The sequence below is a fragment of the Nuphar pumila genome, chromosome 14, assembly GCF_984573655.1.
Source record: "Nuphar pumila chromosome 14, dmNupPumi1.hap1.1, whole genome shotgun sequence".
Lineage (NCBI taxonomy): Eukaryota > Viridiplantae > Streptophyta > Magnoliopsida > Nymphaeales > Nymphaeaceae > Nuphar > Nuphar pumila.
Window position 1 is genome coordinate 80,473,941 of NC_143262.1, and position 20,827 is coordinate 80,494,767.

Sequence of the window (20,827 nt, forward strand, 5' to 3'; positions counted from 1 at the left end):
TGCACCACTTCACGCAGGTCTACCGGATAGTCGGGACGAACTCCCGGAGGTTCTAGGCTCACTGTGTGATAGGGATGGAGACAATAGCTGACACATCACCAAAGGTTGTCGGACGACGCCAAAAAATGGTGACAAAGTAACTATCTTTGATCATCGATAAAACCAGATCTCTGTAACTATGTAGGGCTCGAGTACGATAAAACAGGTCGCATCATGAACTATCTACGATCATCGATCTGAGACCACTGTTGGAAAAATCTTGACATGTAGTATGCCAAAAAGTACTTGGCTCTCCCGGATTCCGCTGGAATTGGCTAGAATCTTCGCCGGAAGTTGCAACTGCACTACTAGTGGGTAGGTTCTCTCTCTCTCTCTCTCTCTCTCTCTCTCTCTCTCTCTCTCTCTCTCTATATATATATATATATATATATATATATATATATATATATATATATATATATATATATATATATATATATATAGGAGAGAGAGGAAAAGTGGTAGCTGCCTACCATGTTTTGGGCAAGACCCGAATGGACACATGGGCACACCACACGCATCGTTTTTTTTATCAAAAACTCTTTAGCGATGAACCTCTGGTAAAAGTCTTTTTGTGATAGCCCAGCGTGCAACCGTCAGATCGTGCGGTCCATCGCTGTTTAGCCAAGAAGGTGGTAGCTGCCTACCACTATTTGGGCGAGACCCAGACAGAAGCACAACGCACATCATTTTTTTCCCGCCCAAAAACTCTTTAGTGGATGCTCTAATGGTTGAACAACATTGAATGAGCCACACTGGTCCGATCGCGTGAAATTGCTCAAAAAAATAACCTTTAGCAGCAGTTGCGACCAGCACTAAGGGACTTTTTTATAGATGTCTGTGTGTTTGAGGCAATGTTGAACACTTCATTAGGCCTTCTCCTATATACATATATATACATGGACATATTGAATAATCTAACTTTACTAGTTATATTAATTTTCACAATTTTTAAAATAACTAAAATGGCCAAAACACCCTTAAATTAATATTGTTTTAAAAATATATAGTTACTTTAAGGGTCAAAGTGGATATTTGTTTTGGAGAGAAATAAAAAGCCCACCCATTTTTCAAGAAGTAACAAGGTATACTTTAGTAATTTGAATTTGAAAAGTAAAAGGAATTTCCTTGACACTAAAAAGTAACAACGTATTTTAAAAAATGCAATTGCCTTTTAAGGATATTTTGGTCATTTCAATCATTTGAATGTTGCTAACATTATACATTCATACATATATGTTGGTTCCCACATACATTAATATTTTCTCCAACACCACCCCGGCCCCCCTTCACCTTTTAATTTAACTCCAAAAATGCACCCAATTCTATATCACTGGAAGCATGACATTTAGGAACTTGACTTTTGAGTTCTATTCTGAGACAAAAAATTGCAAAAAACAATGTAGCAGCAACACAATATCCATAACTCCAATTTCTACAGTATAACAATTTTCTGCATATGATAGTTACAAATATCATGCTGCTTTTGATGATCTTCAACTTCTCTTCCATTATCTGACACAAAATATAGAAAGCTTCAGAAAAGATACAATGGACAGATAGCAGACATCAATCAGAAACATCATCATCATACTCACCCTTTTCTTGCAGCCGTCTGCATAAGACATTTTCATACATCTAGGCATCAAGCAATGACGTGGACCATGAGATATCCTCATTTGGCCATTTTGCCATCACACCCAAAATCTTTGGAAAATATGGGGATGGTGAAAAGCAGACAGCAAATGGAAACAACATCAATCATATTGTTCACACTTATTGCTTCCAAACCTAATTGCTAGTACATGAAAGAAGCAGCCCATTCAACTTATATTTGTTCTTAGAAGGCAAGACCACGAGCGCTCTTAGTGAGACAGCAGCCACTACCATTTCAATTTTCATTGGAGAGAAACTCATCATAACTAAGCCTCCTAAATCTTTTAAAACGCGCCATGATTTCCTAGAAACAAGGTGGAAGCCATCACAATCAGCATGCTTTCTCCAAATGAACTTTCTTGGATGCCTATTCAATCCGTTCTCCACTCTCTTCGACATAGAATACAAAGATATGCAAAAGGAAGGTAAGCACAAGACCCAGGTGATTCTCCAAACTATAGATAACATTCTAGGCTTCTAGCTGATCAAATTTGAAATTTATGCAGAACAGAATCATCGACCCCTATCTAGTGTAACTCCCTTCAGATACCCTCTTGTAAAGGCATATCATGATATTATATTCAGAAAAAAAAATGTCAATTCACAACCAAAGATCCTCAGACTTGCCTGCTTTATTTCTTCATTTATGATAAAAACCAAAAGCCTGCTCTCATGGTCATTAATTTTCAGCCCTGAAACCAACACAAAACCCTTTAACATTAGTCAAGTCCTCCACATTTGCTCTAATGATGCTTCTCCAAGCACATCTACAAGCTAAAGGTGAACTGATGGCTGTACACTGGGCAGATTTAGTCCCTTTATCAAGTTTTCTTGAATTGATCATATTGGTGCAGGGCCCTTCCCGTCATGAAAAAATTGCATTGTATATTATTAATGGACACATTGATCGAGGCCAACTCTACAAAGTTTCTAATCCACAATAGTCATTTGTTCCCAAAAAACACCCTCTAAAATCTAGAACATCATATGTTACCAAAATCAAAGGCTTTTCCCAAGCTCATCTATTACGATAGAAGAGGGTTTCTTCCACTTCACAGCTTTATGGATTGCCTCACTGGCCAAATGGTATACTCTTGGATTCTTCGTCCAAGGACAAAAATATGCTGATTTAAAGTGATAACAAAATCTATCACCTACTTCAAACGTTCAGCAAGTATCTTAGTGAAAAACTGAAAAACCTAAAAAGTGCAATCAAGAAGTGATATAGGTCTAAAAAACATGCTGATTTGGCGCAATGGCAAAAATCATCACTTTGTTCAAATGTTCAGCAAGTATCTTAATGAAAATCTTAAAAATGCAACCAAGAAGTGATACAGGTCTAAAACAAGAAATATCCTCAACCAAGGATCTTTAGGATTAAAAACTAATATACTTGGGTCTTTCACAATCTTCCTGTTCATAAACAATTCTTTTAATCCTTCCAAAATGTGCCGCTCATAATCATCGCAAACCAACTTAAGTTCCATAGGAAAATCAAGGGTTCCCAGTTTCTTATGATTATCCAATTTCCATACCACAAGTTTCAGTACTTCTCTAGAGAGAGGCATTTTTAACTGTTCCATTATATTTTTCAAAAGAATAATGAATGGGGAACCCCCATAGATTATCCCCTCAATCCATATGTTCCCCATTCTCAAGGCTGCGATTTGATTAATTCTACATCTTTATGAGGCTATGGATTAAATAGCTTGTGTTTGGTCTCCACACTGCATTCACTTCATTCTGCATTTCGTTCCACTCTATGTCACAGGGATTCGGTTAGCAGGGTGTCGCACTCGCGTCGACGCGACTCGACGCAGGTGCGGGTGCGGCACCGGGTGCGGTCAACCAGACCCTGGGTGCGTTGACCGCACCCAGGGTCATTTTGGTTCAATTTTTGGGGGTTTTTTTTTTAAAAAAATTCCGGAACAAAAACACAAAAAGGATGAAGAAAAGTTCTGGACCAACAAGTGATGTGTTTCTTATCCTTCTTTGTTATTGTTAGGTAGGTAGAAGGGAAGAAGAAATACTAGAAGAGAGGCGAACCGCATCTCGTGGCGATGCGAGTCGAGGGGCTTTTGCAGGGGGCAGAAAGCTCTGGTCTTCTTCGATGTGGGATTTCCATTGCGGGTGTTGCTGCTGCTCATGATGGCTTTGAGGAGCCTCCATTTAACATCTGCTCCCTCTGTTAACCTGATTTTTCTTCTGAACGCACAGACGAAATGGGCAGAGAGAGAGAGAGGCGTCTACTGTTAACCTGATTTTTCTTCTGAACGCACAGACGAAATGGGCACAGAGAGAGAGAGAGAGGCGTCTACTTTTCATTTATTGTGCACACTGTTTAAAGTGTGCCGAGGGTTGAATTATTAAAAGACGAAGCTATCGATTTAGCTTTCGTATCTTATTCATTTATTGTGCACACTGTTTGAAGCTTTTGAGTGTCAAGATTAGGGGTATCAACGGGTCAGGTTTACCCGGACCCGACCCGTACCAAGCCTTATAAGGTCAGGTATGGTGATAAATAAGAAGACCTGATTAAGATTCGGGTTCAGACCCGAAGATTCGATTAATCCCAGTATAGTTTGTGAAATTTTATGTCAGACCCAGACCCGACATGTGTTTCGATTAAGACTCGCAATTTCTCAATGTAAATATGATAAAAAATAGTAGTTTATCTGGTATGGCCTGAGTCTGGTTCATGTAGTTTTTATCGAGTTTGAGTATGGTTTTTCTTATGATCGCTGACCGCGCAGCTGGACCCATGCCGAAGGGAACCCCCGGACCCCCCTTATATATATATATATATATATATATATATATATATATATATATATATATATATATATATATATATATATATATATATTTATTTATTTATTTATTTATTTACAATTTTGCCCCTGCCGCACCCCCGCACCCGGGTTTTTTGGAAGTGCTGAATCCCCGCACCCGCACCCATGTGACATAGGTTCCACTTCATTTCATTTCTAACCTCCATTAATTGATGTTGGCCATTAAATACCATATCCAGTCCCACCTTGACGATCAATATTTTCATGTCCAGATTCTTTTCTAACAACAGTAAACTCTACAATGCAGCTTCCTATTCATCAATATTTCTAAGAAAAATTTGTTGCATCTCTTTTCCTCCCATCTTTTGTCATTTTCCTCATAAGTCTAAGTGCTGCCCATCTGCCACGTTCAAGAGTTAATAATGTCCAGAGACTCCCTAGGAAACCAGGTACTTTGCTCTACCAGAGTTCGAATAAGAAGGGTGGTTGGGTTTAAGGTTTCCATCCCATTGGGATCATAATAGCATAGTTGTCCAATGAGAATATGGAGGCATGGCCCACTAAATGATAAGACCAATTCAAAACATCCTGTGAAAAGAGATAGCCGTCGAGCTTTCTCAAATAAGGTGAATCTGGACAGTCTGACCAGGTATAGCAACTGCACCAAGATGGTATATATACCAATTCCTCTCAGTCCGTGAATGACCTAAAACACCTTATATTTACCATTTTCATCCTTAAACTATGTCACAGGGATTCGGCCAGCAGGGTGCCACACCCACGTCGACGCAACGCTACTCGGGTGCGGGTGCAGGTGCAGGTGTGGTCAAGCCGACCCTGGGTGCGGTCAACACACCCAGGGTCATAAATGTCCAAATCTGGACTTTAAAAAAAATGTTAAAAATTAGTGATACTGCTGTTAACTATAAAAAAATTTATATATATATATATACCCTCCCGCACCCAAGTTTTTCTAAAGTGCTGCATAGCCACACCCGCACCCGCACCTATGTGACATAGTCCTTAAATTAGTCCCCTCTTATAGATTAATCAGTGACTTAAATGTAAGCTAGGCAGGCTAGTGTCTGTCTAACAGCAGAAACCACAAGCAGCCAAACGTAAACACAAAAAAGGTAAGTGATTAGATGTAACAAGATCAAAAGTTAGAAAGACATTCATAAACTATTGAAAACAATGAAAAGAAAAGGAGAAAAGAGAGAAAATTCATTGACAAGTACCTGGTCATAAAGTGCCCGTTTCTCATCATCTTTAAGAACCTGCAGCCAACCATATGCAAAGACAATGTTATATTCTCAGTGAACTTGCTAAGTTCTACATAAAATGGGATAACAATTTTCAAACCGCAACAAACCTCATATGCACGTTGAACTTCTTGAAACTTCCTCTCAGTATCTGCATCATCTTTGTTGGTATCAGGATGAAGTTTCTTTGCCAGCTACAAAAGCAAAGGAGAGAGTTACAATGAAGTGGCAGAAACATGCGGACAGAGAATTAAAGATAAAAGAGTATAGTATTTAGACTCAGTAAAAAGAAGAGGGCTATGGAAACACATTGTAAGAATAAAATATAGGACCTCTTCCATTGATGCAGCTAGGAAGCAGACATCTACTGTGTGTAACATTTTGAACAGGTTCATTAACTTCGAAAAGGTTCATCCATTTGGTTAAACGAATACATCTTTTAATATTTAGTGCCTCCGATAAATGAAATCAAGTCAATGAAGATCAATGAATTACAAAGCACCTAGACAGACAGACCCTATTCATTCATGTTGGAAGCCTGGTGAAGAGTTAGAATTGGCAATAGGACCTGATCAAATAAACCTTACGTATTTTGATTTGGCAAATCACTCACAATAGCATGGTCTTTGTTATCAACCTTCAAAATAAACTTATAGCTCATGTTTTGCTTTCATTCTGACCCAGAAATCTCTTTTCTCCAAGATCTATTATTTCTTATGTGTCTCTCCTAGCATAGCTACCTTTATGCAAGCCTAACAAAGAAGATTTCAACTCCTTAACAAATACATCTTCAAATAATTCAAACATACCATTTGAGATGCCTTTCCTCATTAATAATGTGCAGATCACTGAATGGCCCTTGATCATATGTCTCCTCAAGAATATCCACAACAACAAAAGCTTTTTGCAGTTTTTATCTTTTCTTTCCCAAATTTTTCACATGTTTCCTTAACATGATTGTCTTCTTAAAGGAGTTTCATAACATGGCTCATACTACCACAAAGGTTCTAGGTGAGTTTCCCTCTATTCATTGGATATGTTCCTTATAGCCAAAATCTAGACTAACACTCCAGCTTACCATGCAAGCCAGACCTAGTCTATCAAAATCCATGTCTTCATATGAACACCATCTAGACAAAAAGTCTTGCATAATTTCCCCTGTTAGCTATTGATGTTTCACCCAGTGTTATCAATATTGTATCATATCAAACGATGGGATACACTGTATCACAGAATTGGTGGGTGAACCGTTACGACATAAGGACCATATTGTATTCGGTACAATCATCGTACAGAAATGATATGACTCGGGTGTATTGTACTGTATCATACGATACACCCTATATTCTACGAGTCAATTATGTTTTTTTACTTATCCAGCCACGAAAAAAGTGGCTACCGGCCACATATGAGGGTCATTTTTTAGCCCCCAAGGATCATTATGACCCCTTTTTTGCATGTTCTCCCTCCCAAACCTCTTTTCTAAGCCTACCCACCCTATTTTTAGATCAAATCCACCTTAAAATTTTGAGGCTTTTAATAGCTAGATTTGAGCCCTCTAAGTGTGATTTGCCTCAAATTTCATTCATTTACATCCTACCCAACTTTTTTTTTGTTTGTAACCTAAGTAACAGGGACTCGGCAAAGCAGGTGCCACACCCGCGTCGACGCGACGCGAGTGAGCGCGCGGGTGCGGCACCGGGTGCGGTCAACGCACTCAAGGTCGTTTTCATCCACATTTCGGACATTAAAAAAAAACGAAGAAAAGGAGTGATTAGGGCAAAAAAAAATCCCAAATCACTCCTCTCCTCTCCCGCGCAGCTCAGATCGAGCCCTCTCCTCCCGACGCCACCTCCTAAGCTCCTCATCGCAGGTACGTCCCTCTCGCTCTCTGCTTGTGTTGACATGGAAGGGGCCAAGTCCCCCCTGCGCCCTCTCTTTCTCTTGTTGGGTCGGCAGGGGAGGGGCCGAGCCCCCCCTGCGCCCTCTCACTCTAAAGGTGGTTCGGCAGGGGAGGGGTTGAGCCCCCCTTGCTCCCTTTGATTTCGGCAGGGGAGGTGTCGAGCCCCCCCTGCTCCCTCTGATTTCGGCAGGGGAGGGGCCGAGCCCCCCCTCTCACTCTCTTATTGGGTCAACAGGGGAGGGGCCGAGCCCCCCTTCTCGCTCTCTTGTTGGGTCCGCATGGGAGGGGCTGGGCCTCCCCCTGCTCCCTTTGTTTTCGACAGGGGAGGGGTTGAGCCCCTCCCTATTTTCGGCAGGGAAGGGGCCGAGCCCCCCACCCTGCTCCTTTTGATTTGAGGGGAGGGGTCGAGCCCCTCCCCCCCCCCCCTCTCGCTCTCTTGTTGGGTCGACAGGGGAGGGGCTGAGCCCCCCCCCCCCCCCTGCTTCCTCTGTTTTCGGCAGGGGGAGGGGGGGGGCTCCCCCTCTCGCTCTCTTGTTGGGTCGGCAGGGGAGGGGCTGAGCCCCCCTGCTTCCTCTGTTTTCGACAGGGGAGGGGTCGAGCCCCCCCCCCCCCCTCGCTCTCTTGTTGGGTCGACAGGGGAGGGGTTGAGCCCCCTCCTGCTCCCTCTGTTTTCGGCAGGGGAGGGGGTCAAGCCCCCGTCCCTGCTCCCTGTTTTTGGCAGGGGAGGGGGTCGAGTCCCTCCCTATTTTTGGCAGGGAAGGGGCAGATCCCCCTTCCTTGGTGATTTTATATCAAGATAATGTCAGTCTGTATAATTGATCTAAAATTTTGAATGTATTTTTTTTGTGTTTTCAGAATAAAAATGACGGATAAAAAGAAAGGACGTGCGTCATCCTCATCCCAACATGTGAGTTTTGTTGCTAGTTTTGCTGATAGTTGTAGTCGGATTGATGATGTGGGGTCACTATGGGTACATGTAGATAAACTTGCAAAAACTGAAGAATGAGGTGGTGGAAACAAGAGATTTCGATGCAAGCTCTGCGAAAGAGATTTTGTTGGGTCTTACACAAGGGTGAAGGCTCATTTGTTGAAGATATCAGGACATGGCATTTCAGCTTGCAGAAAAGTCGATGAGGCAATGCGAAGACAATACAAGAAAATACAAGAAGAATATGAGAAGAGAAAGGCAATGGCCGATTCTTGTGCAATTAGAGTGTCATTTGCAAGCCACTAAGAATATGCTGAAAAAAAAAGTCAATGTAGGAGGTAGAGGAACGATACAAACATCATTCAATACATATGGAAGAGAAGAATTTGATAGAAAAGTTGTGAGGTATTTTTATTCTGGTTCACTCCCATTTAATGCGGCTAGAAATCCTTATTGGAAGGATTTAGTAACATCCTTGGCAAATTGTAATTTGAGTGGTTATGTGCCTCCAAGTTCAGAAAAAATACGAACCACACTTCTTACAGAAGAAAGGCAAATGTGGAGAGGTTGCTGGAGATTAAAAAATATTCATGGGAGCAAAATGAAGTTTTTATTATGTCTGATGGATTGACAGATATTCAAAGGCGTTCATTGATCAATTTCATTGCTTGTTCACTTAGTGATTCAATATTCTTGAAAGCAGCTTATGCATCTAGGGAATATAAAAATGCAGAGTATTTGAAGGGATTGTTTATAGAAGTGATAAAAGAAGTGGGTGATCAGAAAGTGGTACAAATCATTACAGACAACACTCCAGTTTGTAAAAGTGTAGCATTGAGTTTGGAGAGTGAGTACCCTCATATTTTTTGGACTCCCTATGTAGCACACAGCCTAAATCTAACCCTAAAGAGCATCTGCAACCCCAAAGAAGAAGAAAATTCACAAGCATATGCTTTATATTCATGGATTGAAGATTTAGAAAGAAATGTCAAAAGCATTAGGAATTTTGTTGTTAACCACCGTTGTGCTAATGTTATATTTAATAGGCATTCTGACGTGAAATTGTTGAAGGTCGTTGAAACACGTTTTGCGTCCATCATTGTGATGGTGAAGATGATTAAAAGAGTGAAGATTGTTTTGATTAACATGGTGACTGATGAAAATTGGACATTCTATCGTGTTGATGATGAGATCAAGGCTCAAGAAATTAAAAAATTCATTCTTGATGATGAGTTTTGGGACAGAGTGGTATACTTTCTTCAATTTACGCAACCTATTTGGGAAATGTTAAGAGAAGTTGATAAGAATGAGCTCATGCTTCACAGGGTTTATGAAATGTGGGATAATATGATTGAAAAAATACAAGCTATAGTTTTCAAGCATGAAGAAAAAAATTCTGCATTGGATGATTCAGATTTTTTTAATCATATTCATTCAATTTTAGTCAGAAGATGGGATAAGAGCAACACTCCTTTGCATTGCATGGCACATTCTCTTAATCCAAAATATTATGCAAATAAGTTGTGGGCTGGTGGTATTGGTCGTGTCCCTCAAAATTTAGACCCAAAGCTATCAAGACATAGAAATATGTGTATGACAAGACTTTTTCTAGAAGCATATCTTCTACATCAAGTCACACAAGAGTTTGAAAAATTTTATCTTCGAGATTATATGGACCGGCATTATTCACGAGAGAAGAAGATAATATAGATCCTATCACACGGTGGTCAACATTTGGATCAGAAACACCTCTTCTCCAACGTCTTGCATTAAGATTGCTATCGCAGTCTGCTAGTTCATCTTATTGTAAAAGAAATTGGAGCACATATTCTCAAATCCACAACATGAAGAGAAACAAACTCACCAGCAAGCGTGCAGAGGATTTAGTATATGTTCATTCAAATCTTCGATTACTTTCGCGAACCAATGATGAATACAGGTACTAATTTGCTCTCTTAGTTATTTGATTATTTCTTAGTTTTTCATTTAAATATACTTATATTGCATTTAACATTTTCAAATTGGGTTTGTAGCACAGACGAGGAACATCCAAATTTTGAGATGTAAACCCAGAAGAGTGTGACTTCGAGAGAGAGCATGATTTCAACATAACAAACATGGATTTAGTTGAGCCCAGTATTCCTTCTAATGATGCATTTGATGATAATGAAGAAAATTATTAGCATCCATTACTTCATCTGGAGATACTTTGGTATGTAATTTAGTTCTTTTATGCTTTACTTATTTGATTGATATTTATGTTGATTTATATAATTGATTTACTTATTTGATTGATAATTTGATATTTAGGTTGATATACTGCATGCATGATAAATGATATTATGACAATGTTAAATGTTAAATGTTAAACTGTTAAAACTTTAAAATTATATATATATATATTATTTATTTATTTATTTTACATTTTTGCCCCTACTGCACCCCCGCACCCAGGTTTTTTGGAAGTGTCGCATCCCCGCACCCGCACCTACACCCATATGACATAGTTTGTAACCCTTAAATTGAACCCTAAAGCCTCTCTTTTACCCTAAAGCCCCTCATTTCCATCCTAACTCGTTTGTTCGCTTCTAACCCTCAAAACCAAGTCACACTTATGGGATTTACCCTAAATCTACATATTTACATCCTACACATTTTTTTTCCTTCTAACCCTCAAAATTGAGCCCTAGGAGTTTGATTTGTGTGAGATTGAAGTTGGAGGAAGGCTTTAAGCATGAAACCCAAAGGTAAACTCATTTCTTTTGATGTTATTCTAATATATTTCTTCTTATTTACTTTAGCCCTTTTTTAATCCTAAATGTATTGTTGATCTTCGTGTTTTTTATTTTTCATCTTAAATCACATATTTTTGTCTTCTTAAATATCAAAATTATGCCCTAAAGGTCAACGGATGGTAGAAGTTGTGGCTCAAAATGATCCAACATGAAAATATTGCAAACCAGTGGATTTATTTACCGATCTTCGATCAAGGTACGGATTTCTCTCTGAATTCTTACGGGCCAGAAATACGTATAAATTGATTTATGTATTAGGTATTAGAGGAAAAGGGAAATCTGATTTCATGTGTATATATAAATATATAATGTTGTATTTATATATATATATATATAGAGAGAGAGAGAGAGATTTATTTGTTTATAAATGATGTTTTCTCTTGTGCATCAAAAATCTGAAAATATACATGTCGATTTCATGGTTCATGCATCTGAATATGTATATGCATATACATATTCAGATTTGACGATGTTTACACTAATGAATAGGCATGTCGGTTTTTAATTTTCGTTGCTTATGCATATGATTGCATATATTCAGATTTAATGGTTTTTATGTGTTCAGGCCATTGAATATATATGGATATGTACATGTTCAGATTTCTAGTCATGCAAGGAGGCACATGTATTTAGGTTTATGGGTTTTATCTAAAGATATGCATAAAGTTTCAAATTTGTCGATTTTGATATTCATACATCTGAATATATGTTGTCGATTTTTTTTAATGACCATACATGCTGAATATATATATATATATATATATATATATATATATATATATATATATATATATATATATATATATATTCAGGTCTTCTTGATCATACATCTGAATATGTGCATACAGTCCATGGACCATGTGTAATGATTTTTTTTAGCTTGTCTCTGAAAATAAAAGTTGTGTTCCAGATTTGTATACTATCCTTGACTTAGATCAGTCGAGTGTTGTATGCATGCAGCTGAAAAATATTTTTTTTGTTATCAGATCTGCCAGGCATATATGTATATATGTCACATGGGTGCCGGTGCGGGGGTGCAGCAAAAATATAAAAAAAAAATTTATATATAAATAGTCCAAAAGTTGGACATAAATGACCCTGGGTGCGTTGACTGCACCCAGGGTCAGGTTGACCGCATCGGGTGCGGGTGCGGCACCTAGTTGAAGAGTCCCTGTGACATAGAATAAACTACAATGGGTGGTACACAATACTCACCACACGTGGTTGTAAAACTGATAAACAAGTTCCCTTGTCCAAAGAAAAATCACTTAAATAAGAGGGAAGAGTGGAAAAACAAGAGAGTTAAAAATATTGTAATAAAAACAATTTGATATCAACATAAATAAGCAAGAAGATTTGAAAACAATATTCAAATCAATGCAAAAGCAATAAATTTTATAATATTATGAGATTTAATCCCTAAGGACCAACATGGTCACAAAAAAATAACAGTTTAGCCATCACTGATAAAGATTAATACGAGCATCCAATAAACAACATGGGCCAAATAAGCAATTGAATGATACAACTCACTCATAGAACCAGAGATCTAAAACCGTCGGTCATAGCCAAAACAAGCGCCAATACTGCACTCATAAATCGACAATCTAAACTAACAAAATACTGAGGTGCACACAACTCACCCAAACAAACATCAATGGCTTCACAACACCGAGGTGCACACAACTCACCTCGAAAAGGCTGAACAAAATAATAGATGCATTGAATAAAAAAGTGATGGACTAAGCCAAAACCCAAGGGGCAATAGGAAAACCATGGAAATCTCTTTCCAAGGATGAAGGAAACCAAAACCAATTTGACAATAAAAGATTTAAATCAAGCCAACTAACAAGAGTTTGAATCCTCAAATAAGTTTAGTAAATCCATGCAATAAACAAAGATGCAATCATATGACAAGATCGTGACAAGTTACAACTCTGAGGTGAGGTGAGGTGTGTGCACCTCTCATGGTTTATTTTCTATATATGGTACCTTTATGTTTTGTTGGTGTGCTTAACCATCCTCTCTTCATATATATATATATATATATATATATATATATATATATATATATATATATATATATATATATATATATATAGTGTGTGTGTGTGTGTGTGTGTGTGTTGAAACTATATATACATAATCTATAACTATTTTTTACCTTTTGTGTTAAAACCATTTTTTCTTAAAACTATTTAGTTAGAATATTTTCCTTTTTATAGTTGGAACCTTTGTTATGTTCTCTCTGTAGGATATAGGTCGATAAAATAATTTTTCATGCATCATATCATAAAGATGGAGATAGCCAATGAAGGCATTCGGTGAAGATTATCAATGAAGACATTTGAAGACTTTAATTCAATCCTTTGTTTTTCTTGTATTTACAAACTTCTGGTTACTCACCATAAGTTTGAGGGGAGTGTCAAAATATATATATATATATATATATATATATATATATATATATATATATATATATATATATATATATATATATATTCACACCAATGTTGTGAAAAGCATTAAGGCGAAGCAAAGCGCTCCCCAAAAAACTGAAGTGAGGTGTAAGTTTTTTTTAAACCTTAAAAAAATATCTAAAAATACAAATAAATAAAATAAATGCTTTATTGATGAAGCAACAACCAATAAGAAATAGAAAATCTCAAATAAATACTGAAAATATGAGATTAACATGTAAAAGTATGAATATATGAAGACTTTAATTCAATCCTTTGTTTTTCTTGTATTTACAAACTTCTGGTTACTCACCATAAGTTTGAGGGGAGTGTCAAAGTGTGTGTATATATATATATATATATATATATATATATATATATATATATATATTCACACCAATGTTGTGAAAAGCATTAAGGCGAAGCAAAGCGCTCCCCAAAAAACTGAAGTGAGGTGTAAGTTTTTTTTAAACCTTAAAAAAATATCTAAAAATACAAATAAATAAAATAAATGCTTTATTGATGAAGCAACAACCAATAAGAAATAGAAAATCTCAAATAAATACTGAAAATATGAGATTAACATGTAAAAGTATGAATATATGAATAAAAAAGGACCTATTCATATTATGAATAGATCCTTTTTTATCTTACTTTCAGTTACAGGACTTGTTTTTCAAGTTCAAAGTGTTTTTTTTTCACGGAAAATATTGAAAATCCATTAAACAAATACCACCCGAAAAGAGAATAGAGTAGCAATACCACAATAAAAACAACATAACTGAAAAAAGATCCTACTGATATCAAATTATTATGTTTCCTCCTCCTCCTCCTCCTCCTCCTCCTCCTCCTCCTCCTCCTCCTTCTTCTTCTTCTTCTTCTTCTTCTTCTTCTTCTTCTTCTTCTTAGGGAGAGCGAGAGACGAAGGAGAGGTAGAGAGAGAAGGAGGTTGAGAGATGAGAGAGGCAGAGAGAGAGGTCGAGAGACGAGAGAGGGAGAGAGTGACTCTAAGAGAGAAAGATAGAGAGAGGGAGGTCAAGAGACGAGAGAGGGAGAGGGAGGTCAAAAGATGAGAGAAGGAGGAGAGACTGAGAGAGACTGCGAGAGGGAGAGGCAGAGAGAGAGACAGCGAGAGAGGGAGGTCGAGTGACCACGAGAGGGAGAGGCACAAAGAGAGAGGGAGGTCGAGAGACGAGAGAGGGAGATTAGGTCTCCCTCGATCTGCCTCCCTTAAATTTAGTCAAATGGGAGCTTTGACCCAAAAAATGTTTGAGTGCGCCCCATGCTGAGGCGCGTCCCACCCTAAGGCATATGCCTCAACACATGAGGCACATGCCTCGGGGCATTTGCACAATTTTACAGCACCTCAAGGCATAAGGGGCCTCGCCTTGTGGCGAGGCACATTTTTAACCACACACACACACACACACACACACACATATATATATATATATATATATATATATATGTGTGTGTGTGTGTGTGTGTTTCTCTTTTGTAATAGGTAATACCCTCTAGGGGTATTTTTGTAATTCTGCATATGTAATAGGTCTGCCTCACTAGGGGCAGAATTGGTATTTTTATTTTTATTTTTTGTTTTGTTCTTTTATTTTTGTTTGTCTTTTATCACTTTGATAAAGGGCATTATGGTCCATTGGACCATATAATGGTTGGGGGTCCTCTTGTGTTGGTTTTGTGAGTGCCCCTTTATGGGTTGCTTTTTTGCTCTTGCTCATAGTAGGCATTGTACATTTGAATCCCTGAGGATTCTTTACAGTTTCACCCTATCAGTCATCTCTTGATTAGACTCTCCCCCTTGGTTTTGTGAGTGCCCCTTTATGGGTTGCTTTTTTGCTCTTGCCCATAGTAGGCATTGTACATTTGAATCCCTGAGGATTCTTTACAGTTTCACCCTATCAGTCATCTCTTGATTAGACTCTCCCCCTTTGTTCATTTCATTATTGTAGTCTTCACTTGATGGGTCATAGAAAAAATACCAATTACCCATTTAATCCCATCATCTTTACGGATCGGGTATGACCCGATTCCGAGCCATACCAGATCCTATACAGTCAGGGTTTGGTTACAAAGAAAGGGGGTCTGATTAACTATTTGGGTTGGACCCATGAGATCCGATTATTAAATGGGTCGGGTATGTTTATGAAAATTTATACCAAACCCGAGTCCGACACGAGTTCCAATTGAGATCCACAATTTTTCAATCTAAAAAACTTAAAAAATATTATTTTACAGGGTCTGGTTTATGTAATTCATATCGGATCTGGGTATGGTTTTTCTTATGAAAAATCCGGCTGGACCCAAAACTGGATCCGATACCCACATCACTTAGTTGGATCCGGGTTTGGACCCACCCATTTTAGTGGGGGTCCAACCTGTTGACATCCCTACAAGAAGATATCATCTTTATCTTTAATGAAACTTGCACAGTTAAAATATATTGCCTTCTATCCTGTAATCATCACGAGCTTGTATATATTAATCTACCTTTGTATCTAGTCTAGTGCAAAGTTTGCCAACCTAGTGTAAAGGTTAAAAAAATCTTCAAAGCTAGTGTTGTTTGCAGCATTCATAATTTAATTCTATGATGTCAAATCTTTGAGATCCTCAATCAATAAAACTGATTGAGCCTGCCACTTAACTCACTTTAAATGTCTAAATGAATTTACTATACACTCTTCAAAAGATTGAACAAGTAATGTACTGAGAAACCAATTCGTTTGTTTGCACTAAGCTTTAATGGTTCATTATATCAATCATTTATAGGAATGAAAACTACTGCAGGTTATCAAAATTAGTTGCAGGAGATCCTCATACACAATGTGAAGCCCAAAGCAAACACATGTCAAACCCATCTGTACTATAATGCCTTCCATGAAGAGATCATCGTCGTTTGTCCATTTTTTAACTACCTGAGCTTTCGTCCATTTACGTTCATACTTCCACAAACGAACAATCAGACTCTTTCATTTTTAGCATAACCACTAAACATCAGCTTTAGTGGAATGCCTGTGTTCCTCAGCATTCGATAATAAGAGATTGGTTAAGGGCCCCAAGCATTCAACGCCAAGATCCACCAACATATTAACTTCTTGCCATATAACAAAGTGGGTGCAAATGAAGATGAACTCCCTTTCAGTAAAAAGTGTTGGAGATGGGTCTTAGGTCAGCTGAGTTAGTAAAGGGGTCAATGATTTCTTGATAACTACCTCCGACATCTAATTAAATAGGGTGAGTGGCCTTTTCTTAATAGGGAACACAGTCAAGCATCTACCACAGTCGGAATGATAGGTCGAGAGATGAAAATGAAAGCATAGATATTCCCATTTTTGAGGAATTGGAAGATTTTCTTTTATCGTTAGTGTTGGAAGAGGTTCAAAGGGGGCAAGTGGGCTTTTTTGGACAAACATACAAAGAGAGGGGGAGAGATACTCCCGGATAAAAAGAAAAACATTGTTGAAATAGACTTAAGACTTGGTTGTGGGTGCGCAGTCGATCGATTATCCACCCGCCTAAGGAAGAAAGGTTGGGTACCCTGAATCTGAAGATTGATTAAAGCATCAGACCTTTTCATCCCTTTCGTGCTCGATTCACCACGAATGACTTATCCCCATCTGTTGTTTTTATTTTCACATGTAAAAGAAAATGATCCCTGAGATAAAAATGAGTTCAAAAAATAAGTTCTAAATCTTTTGCTGCCTCTTGTAGATTGTAGAAGTTTTCCTCCCTCAAACTCCCTTCACAATTTTGCTTAACCCCACGTTGTCTCTTTATTAAACTACTTCCAAACTATAAAGGCTTCTTCCCTAAAACTTCTGTCACATTTTTTCTTAATCCTGCCAAACTGCTTCCTGCTAAGGGACGTGACAGAGATGGCAGGCATGTGCTAGTAACTACCCATTGGTCCATTCCAACCCAGGCCACCCAAGTGGACAGAAAACAGTGGCTAACTCGCTATTTCCAAATTACCCCCTCTTTTTCCAAGTAAGATGGTGTAGAATAGTAGTATAGCACCATAAAGTAAGGGTGGCAACACCTTCACTGGTTCCTATCAACCAATAGATGAAGGTGGCTAAAAAACTAAAATGTCCACATAACCCATAACCTCTTACATCTTCCCAGAGCATCCATTACATGTCCACCACCGAATAGCTGAATTGAAGGGGAGGAGTAAAAAACATGACACTGAACAAGCTAAAGCTTCAGTGTCCAATGCTAAATAATCAATGATTATGGAAAAGAATGTAAGGACAAAATACATTTTAAGGTAAGGACAAACATATTTTAAGGTTATGTATTATGTTTTGTTAACCTTTTTTTTCTAAGAAGAAGAAGAAGAAGCATACACAAACACGAAGATAGATTGTTAGTTCATGCATTGAAGTTAACCTGACTCAAACAAAATTATAAACAGATGAAAAGAAGATGGTGTGAGGTTACATACAGCATAATAAGATTTTTTGATTTCTGAGGCAGATGCATTTTTACTCACTCCAAGCACATCATAATAATCCCTTGCTGCCATTGACCTTGATCCTACAACGAGAAATAGAGATCAACAGAAGTGAGAAGATAAAGACATAAGAAACAGTAACTGACTACCAAGAAAAAGAAAGTAGAAAAAAAAACAAGAGGGAGTGAGAATCATACAAACCTGTAGCATGGATCAACCTAACGCCATAACTTTTATCCCTCAGTGCTCCATCAAATTTCTCACTTCTTGGTCTCAATTTCCCTAGATAAGCAGAAGTACACTGATTGAAAAATCCACTATACCCAAAGATCAAATCTAAAAGTTTAAAGAGTTGGATCCCTTTTGGGATATAGATTAGAACTGTTTTAGGTACAGCCTCAGTACAGACTACCAGCCCACACCACTAAGATGAGTTGGTTCTGAGTCATAATGATGAGAGGTGGTTTGCATACTAAGTCTTCATTCTAAGGATGGGTGAAACAAGCTTGTTGTGAGAATATTGGGCTCTCAAGCTTGTATTATTAATAAATGACCTGTGCTTGAGTCCGGAGTTTATCGAACCCTAAATACATGTGATGACTCTATAAGTATGCACTTTTATATTTATTTACACTCACTGTGGCCCCATTAAACTGTTGAATAAGATGCATGGAGCTTCCATTAATGAAATAGCATAAAAAGAATAGCGTTGGTGTGGTGGAATGTCTATGGGCTTGCGAGACAGAGGCAACAGATCACCGGGCTTAACTATACTTTCATTGAGCTCACAAAGTGCTTGTTCTTGAGACCGAATAACAAAGCTTGAACTCAACTAAGTTAGTTATCAAGCGGAGCTTGAATGACCTAGGAACAGGCTCGGCAATGGCTGGCCTCAACCAATCCATTGTAGTTGTTCCTATTTACTAGACCTTAATGATCCCGAAAAACAGAGCAAAACTAAGGTGTGAAATAAACACCGAAAAGAAAAAGGTTCGTAACCAAAACACTGATCAAGCAATTGGTAGCACCCCATCGGTTGAACGAATAAAAACAACAAGCGAACAATGTAGACTTCTGATGTCTAAAAAACAAGAAAGTTCTAGCTTACATGTATTGCTAACGCTCCCGTAAATACCAGCAGAATTGCAAATGCCAGAAGCAAACACCCAAGAGCCATGATGGCACGATCCGTGTGCCAACTTCTGAACCTGTTAAACCAGCTGACACCATAAGCTAGCCGTGGATAGCACGCCAATGTTCCAATAACAGAGCCATAAGAAAGGAATCTTATTTGGGAGGCTGCACTTACGACGATGTTCGTGGAATCACTGGGCTCCCGCAGGCTGCAAAGCGTTCTTCTAGCAGAATTTCGAGCGGAGGAGAGGAGGAGCCTAGCCACAGCGCCATGGTGCACCATTGGAAGCCAAAAAAACTGCGCCCCTCTATGATGCCCAAACTTTCCAGAAAGGAAAATGCGAGAACCGAAAGCCCAAAGACAATCAAGTCGTGACAGGAAATCCTACTCGACGAGAAATCAGGCGATCCCGGCCACTGTTTTCCTGCATCACATACAGAAAAAACAAGGGGAAAATAACACGATTTTGTTCAATCCCAGAAGTAAAATCCGCACCGCAACCCTCCTCCATTCAGAAACAAAGAAAAAGTTACAACTTTTTGAGAAACCCGATAAGACGCAAACGCACAAAAACGAACCGAAAGCAGTCCAAAAACGACTGAAAAAACAGTACAGCAAGAAAAAACGCTCGATTCCTAAAAAAAGAAAAAGCCAGTAACGCGCTGAATCAAACAGACGAAAAAATCGCAACGAAGGCAATTAGAAAGAGTACAGTTCTTTAGCAGAAATGAATCAGAAAGAGGAGCCGATCGAAAGAGAGCGAGACGCTGAACTTGATCCACGAGCGAAGAAAGAACGGTTTCAAGGGGTAGCATCAAAATCATTACCTCTCGATAGATATGGCGATGCTTGAGAGATGGAAGGAAGGAAGGGCTGGGCGTGGAATCAGGGGGGAGAGGGTTGGGGATTCTTCCTGTCGCGGAGAGAGAGAGAGGACCCCAAAGCCCGTCCGTAGCCCCAAAGAAGCAGGAGGAGAGGCACACGTCGATCCTTCTGGAACGAGGGCTCTGATCAAGGGTCCGTTCCCCTTCACTTATAATGACCGCTGCCCTACCGCTCGCTCTTTCTTTCTTTTTTGTTCTCTGGCTTTGGACCACGGTGGGGCCCGTGGGACCGACCTAATGGAACGGGTATGGTATGTGTGAACGGAATTCGGATCTGTACCGCATGATGCACAGGTCAGCGGGATGTGAATAAGGTCCAAACTCGATCAGATACTGCCTAAGGGCATGTTTGCAATTTCCTATGATTCTTGAATTTTCTCTTGTGATTGTAAATCACAATCACAACACTTTCTCAACGTTAGTGAAACATGTAACTGTGATTGCCAGAATCTCACCAGATTGGCCTTGTGACCAATAATCGCAGCTTCTACTTTCTCAGCTGC

At 38.7% G+C, this 20,827-nt stretch overlaps 1 protein-coding gene across 1 annotated transcript in view; it reads right to left on the reverse strand.

Annotated features, from left to right (window-relative positions):
• LOC149817082 (chaperone protein dnaJ GFA2, mitochondrial-like) overlaps positions 1 to 20,446 on the reverse strand; it is a 63,486-nt gene extending 43,040 nt beyond the window's left edge. The window contains exons 1-7 of the mRNA XM_089987210.1: positions 20,268 to 20,446; positions 19,615 to 19,864; positions 19,414 to 19,513; positions 18,507 to 18,587; positions 18,297 to 18,388; positions 5,860 to 5,943; positions 5,726 to 5,764 (exon numbers count right to left, since the gene is read on the reverse strand). Of these exons, the coding sequence (XP_089843336.1) occupies positions 5,726 to 5,764; positions 5,860 to 5,943; positions 18,297 to 18,388; positions 18,507 to 18,587; positions 19,414 to 19,513; positions 19,615 to 19,722 (504 nt within the window). The 5' untranslated portion in view covers positions 19,723 to 19,864; positions 20,268 to 20,446. The remainder of the gene's footprint in view (positions 1 to 5,725; positions 5,765 to 5,859; positions 5,944 to 18,296; positions 18,389 to 18,506; positions 18,588 to 19,413; positions 19,514 to 19,614; positions 19,865 to 20,267) is intronic.
• Positions 20,447 to 20,827: the final 381 nt, after the last annotated feature.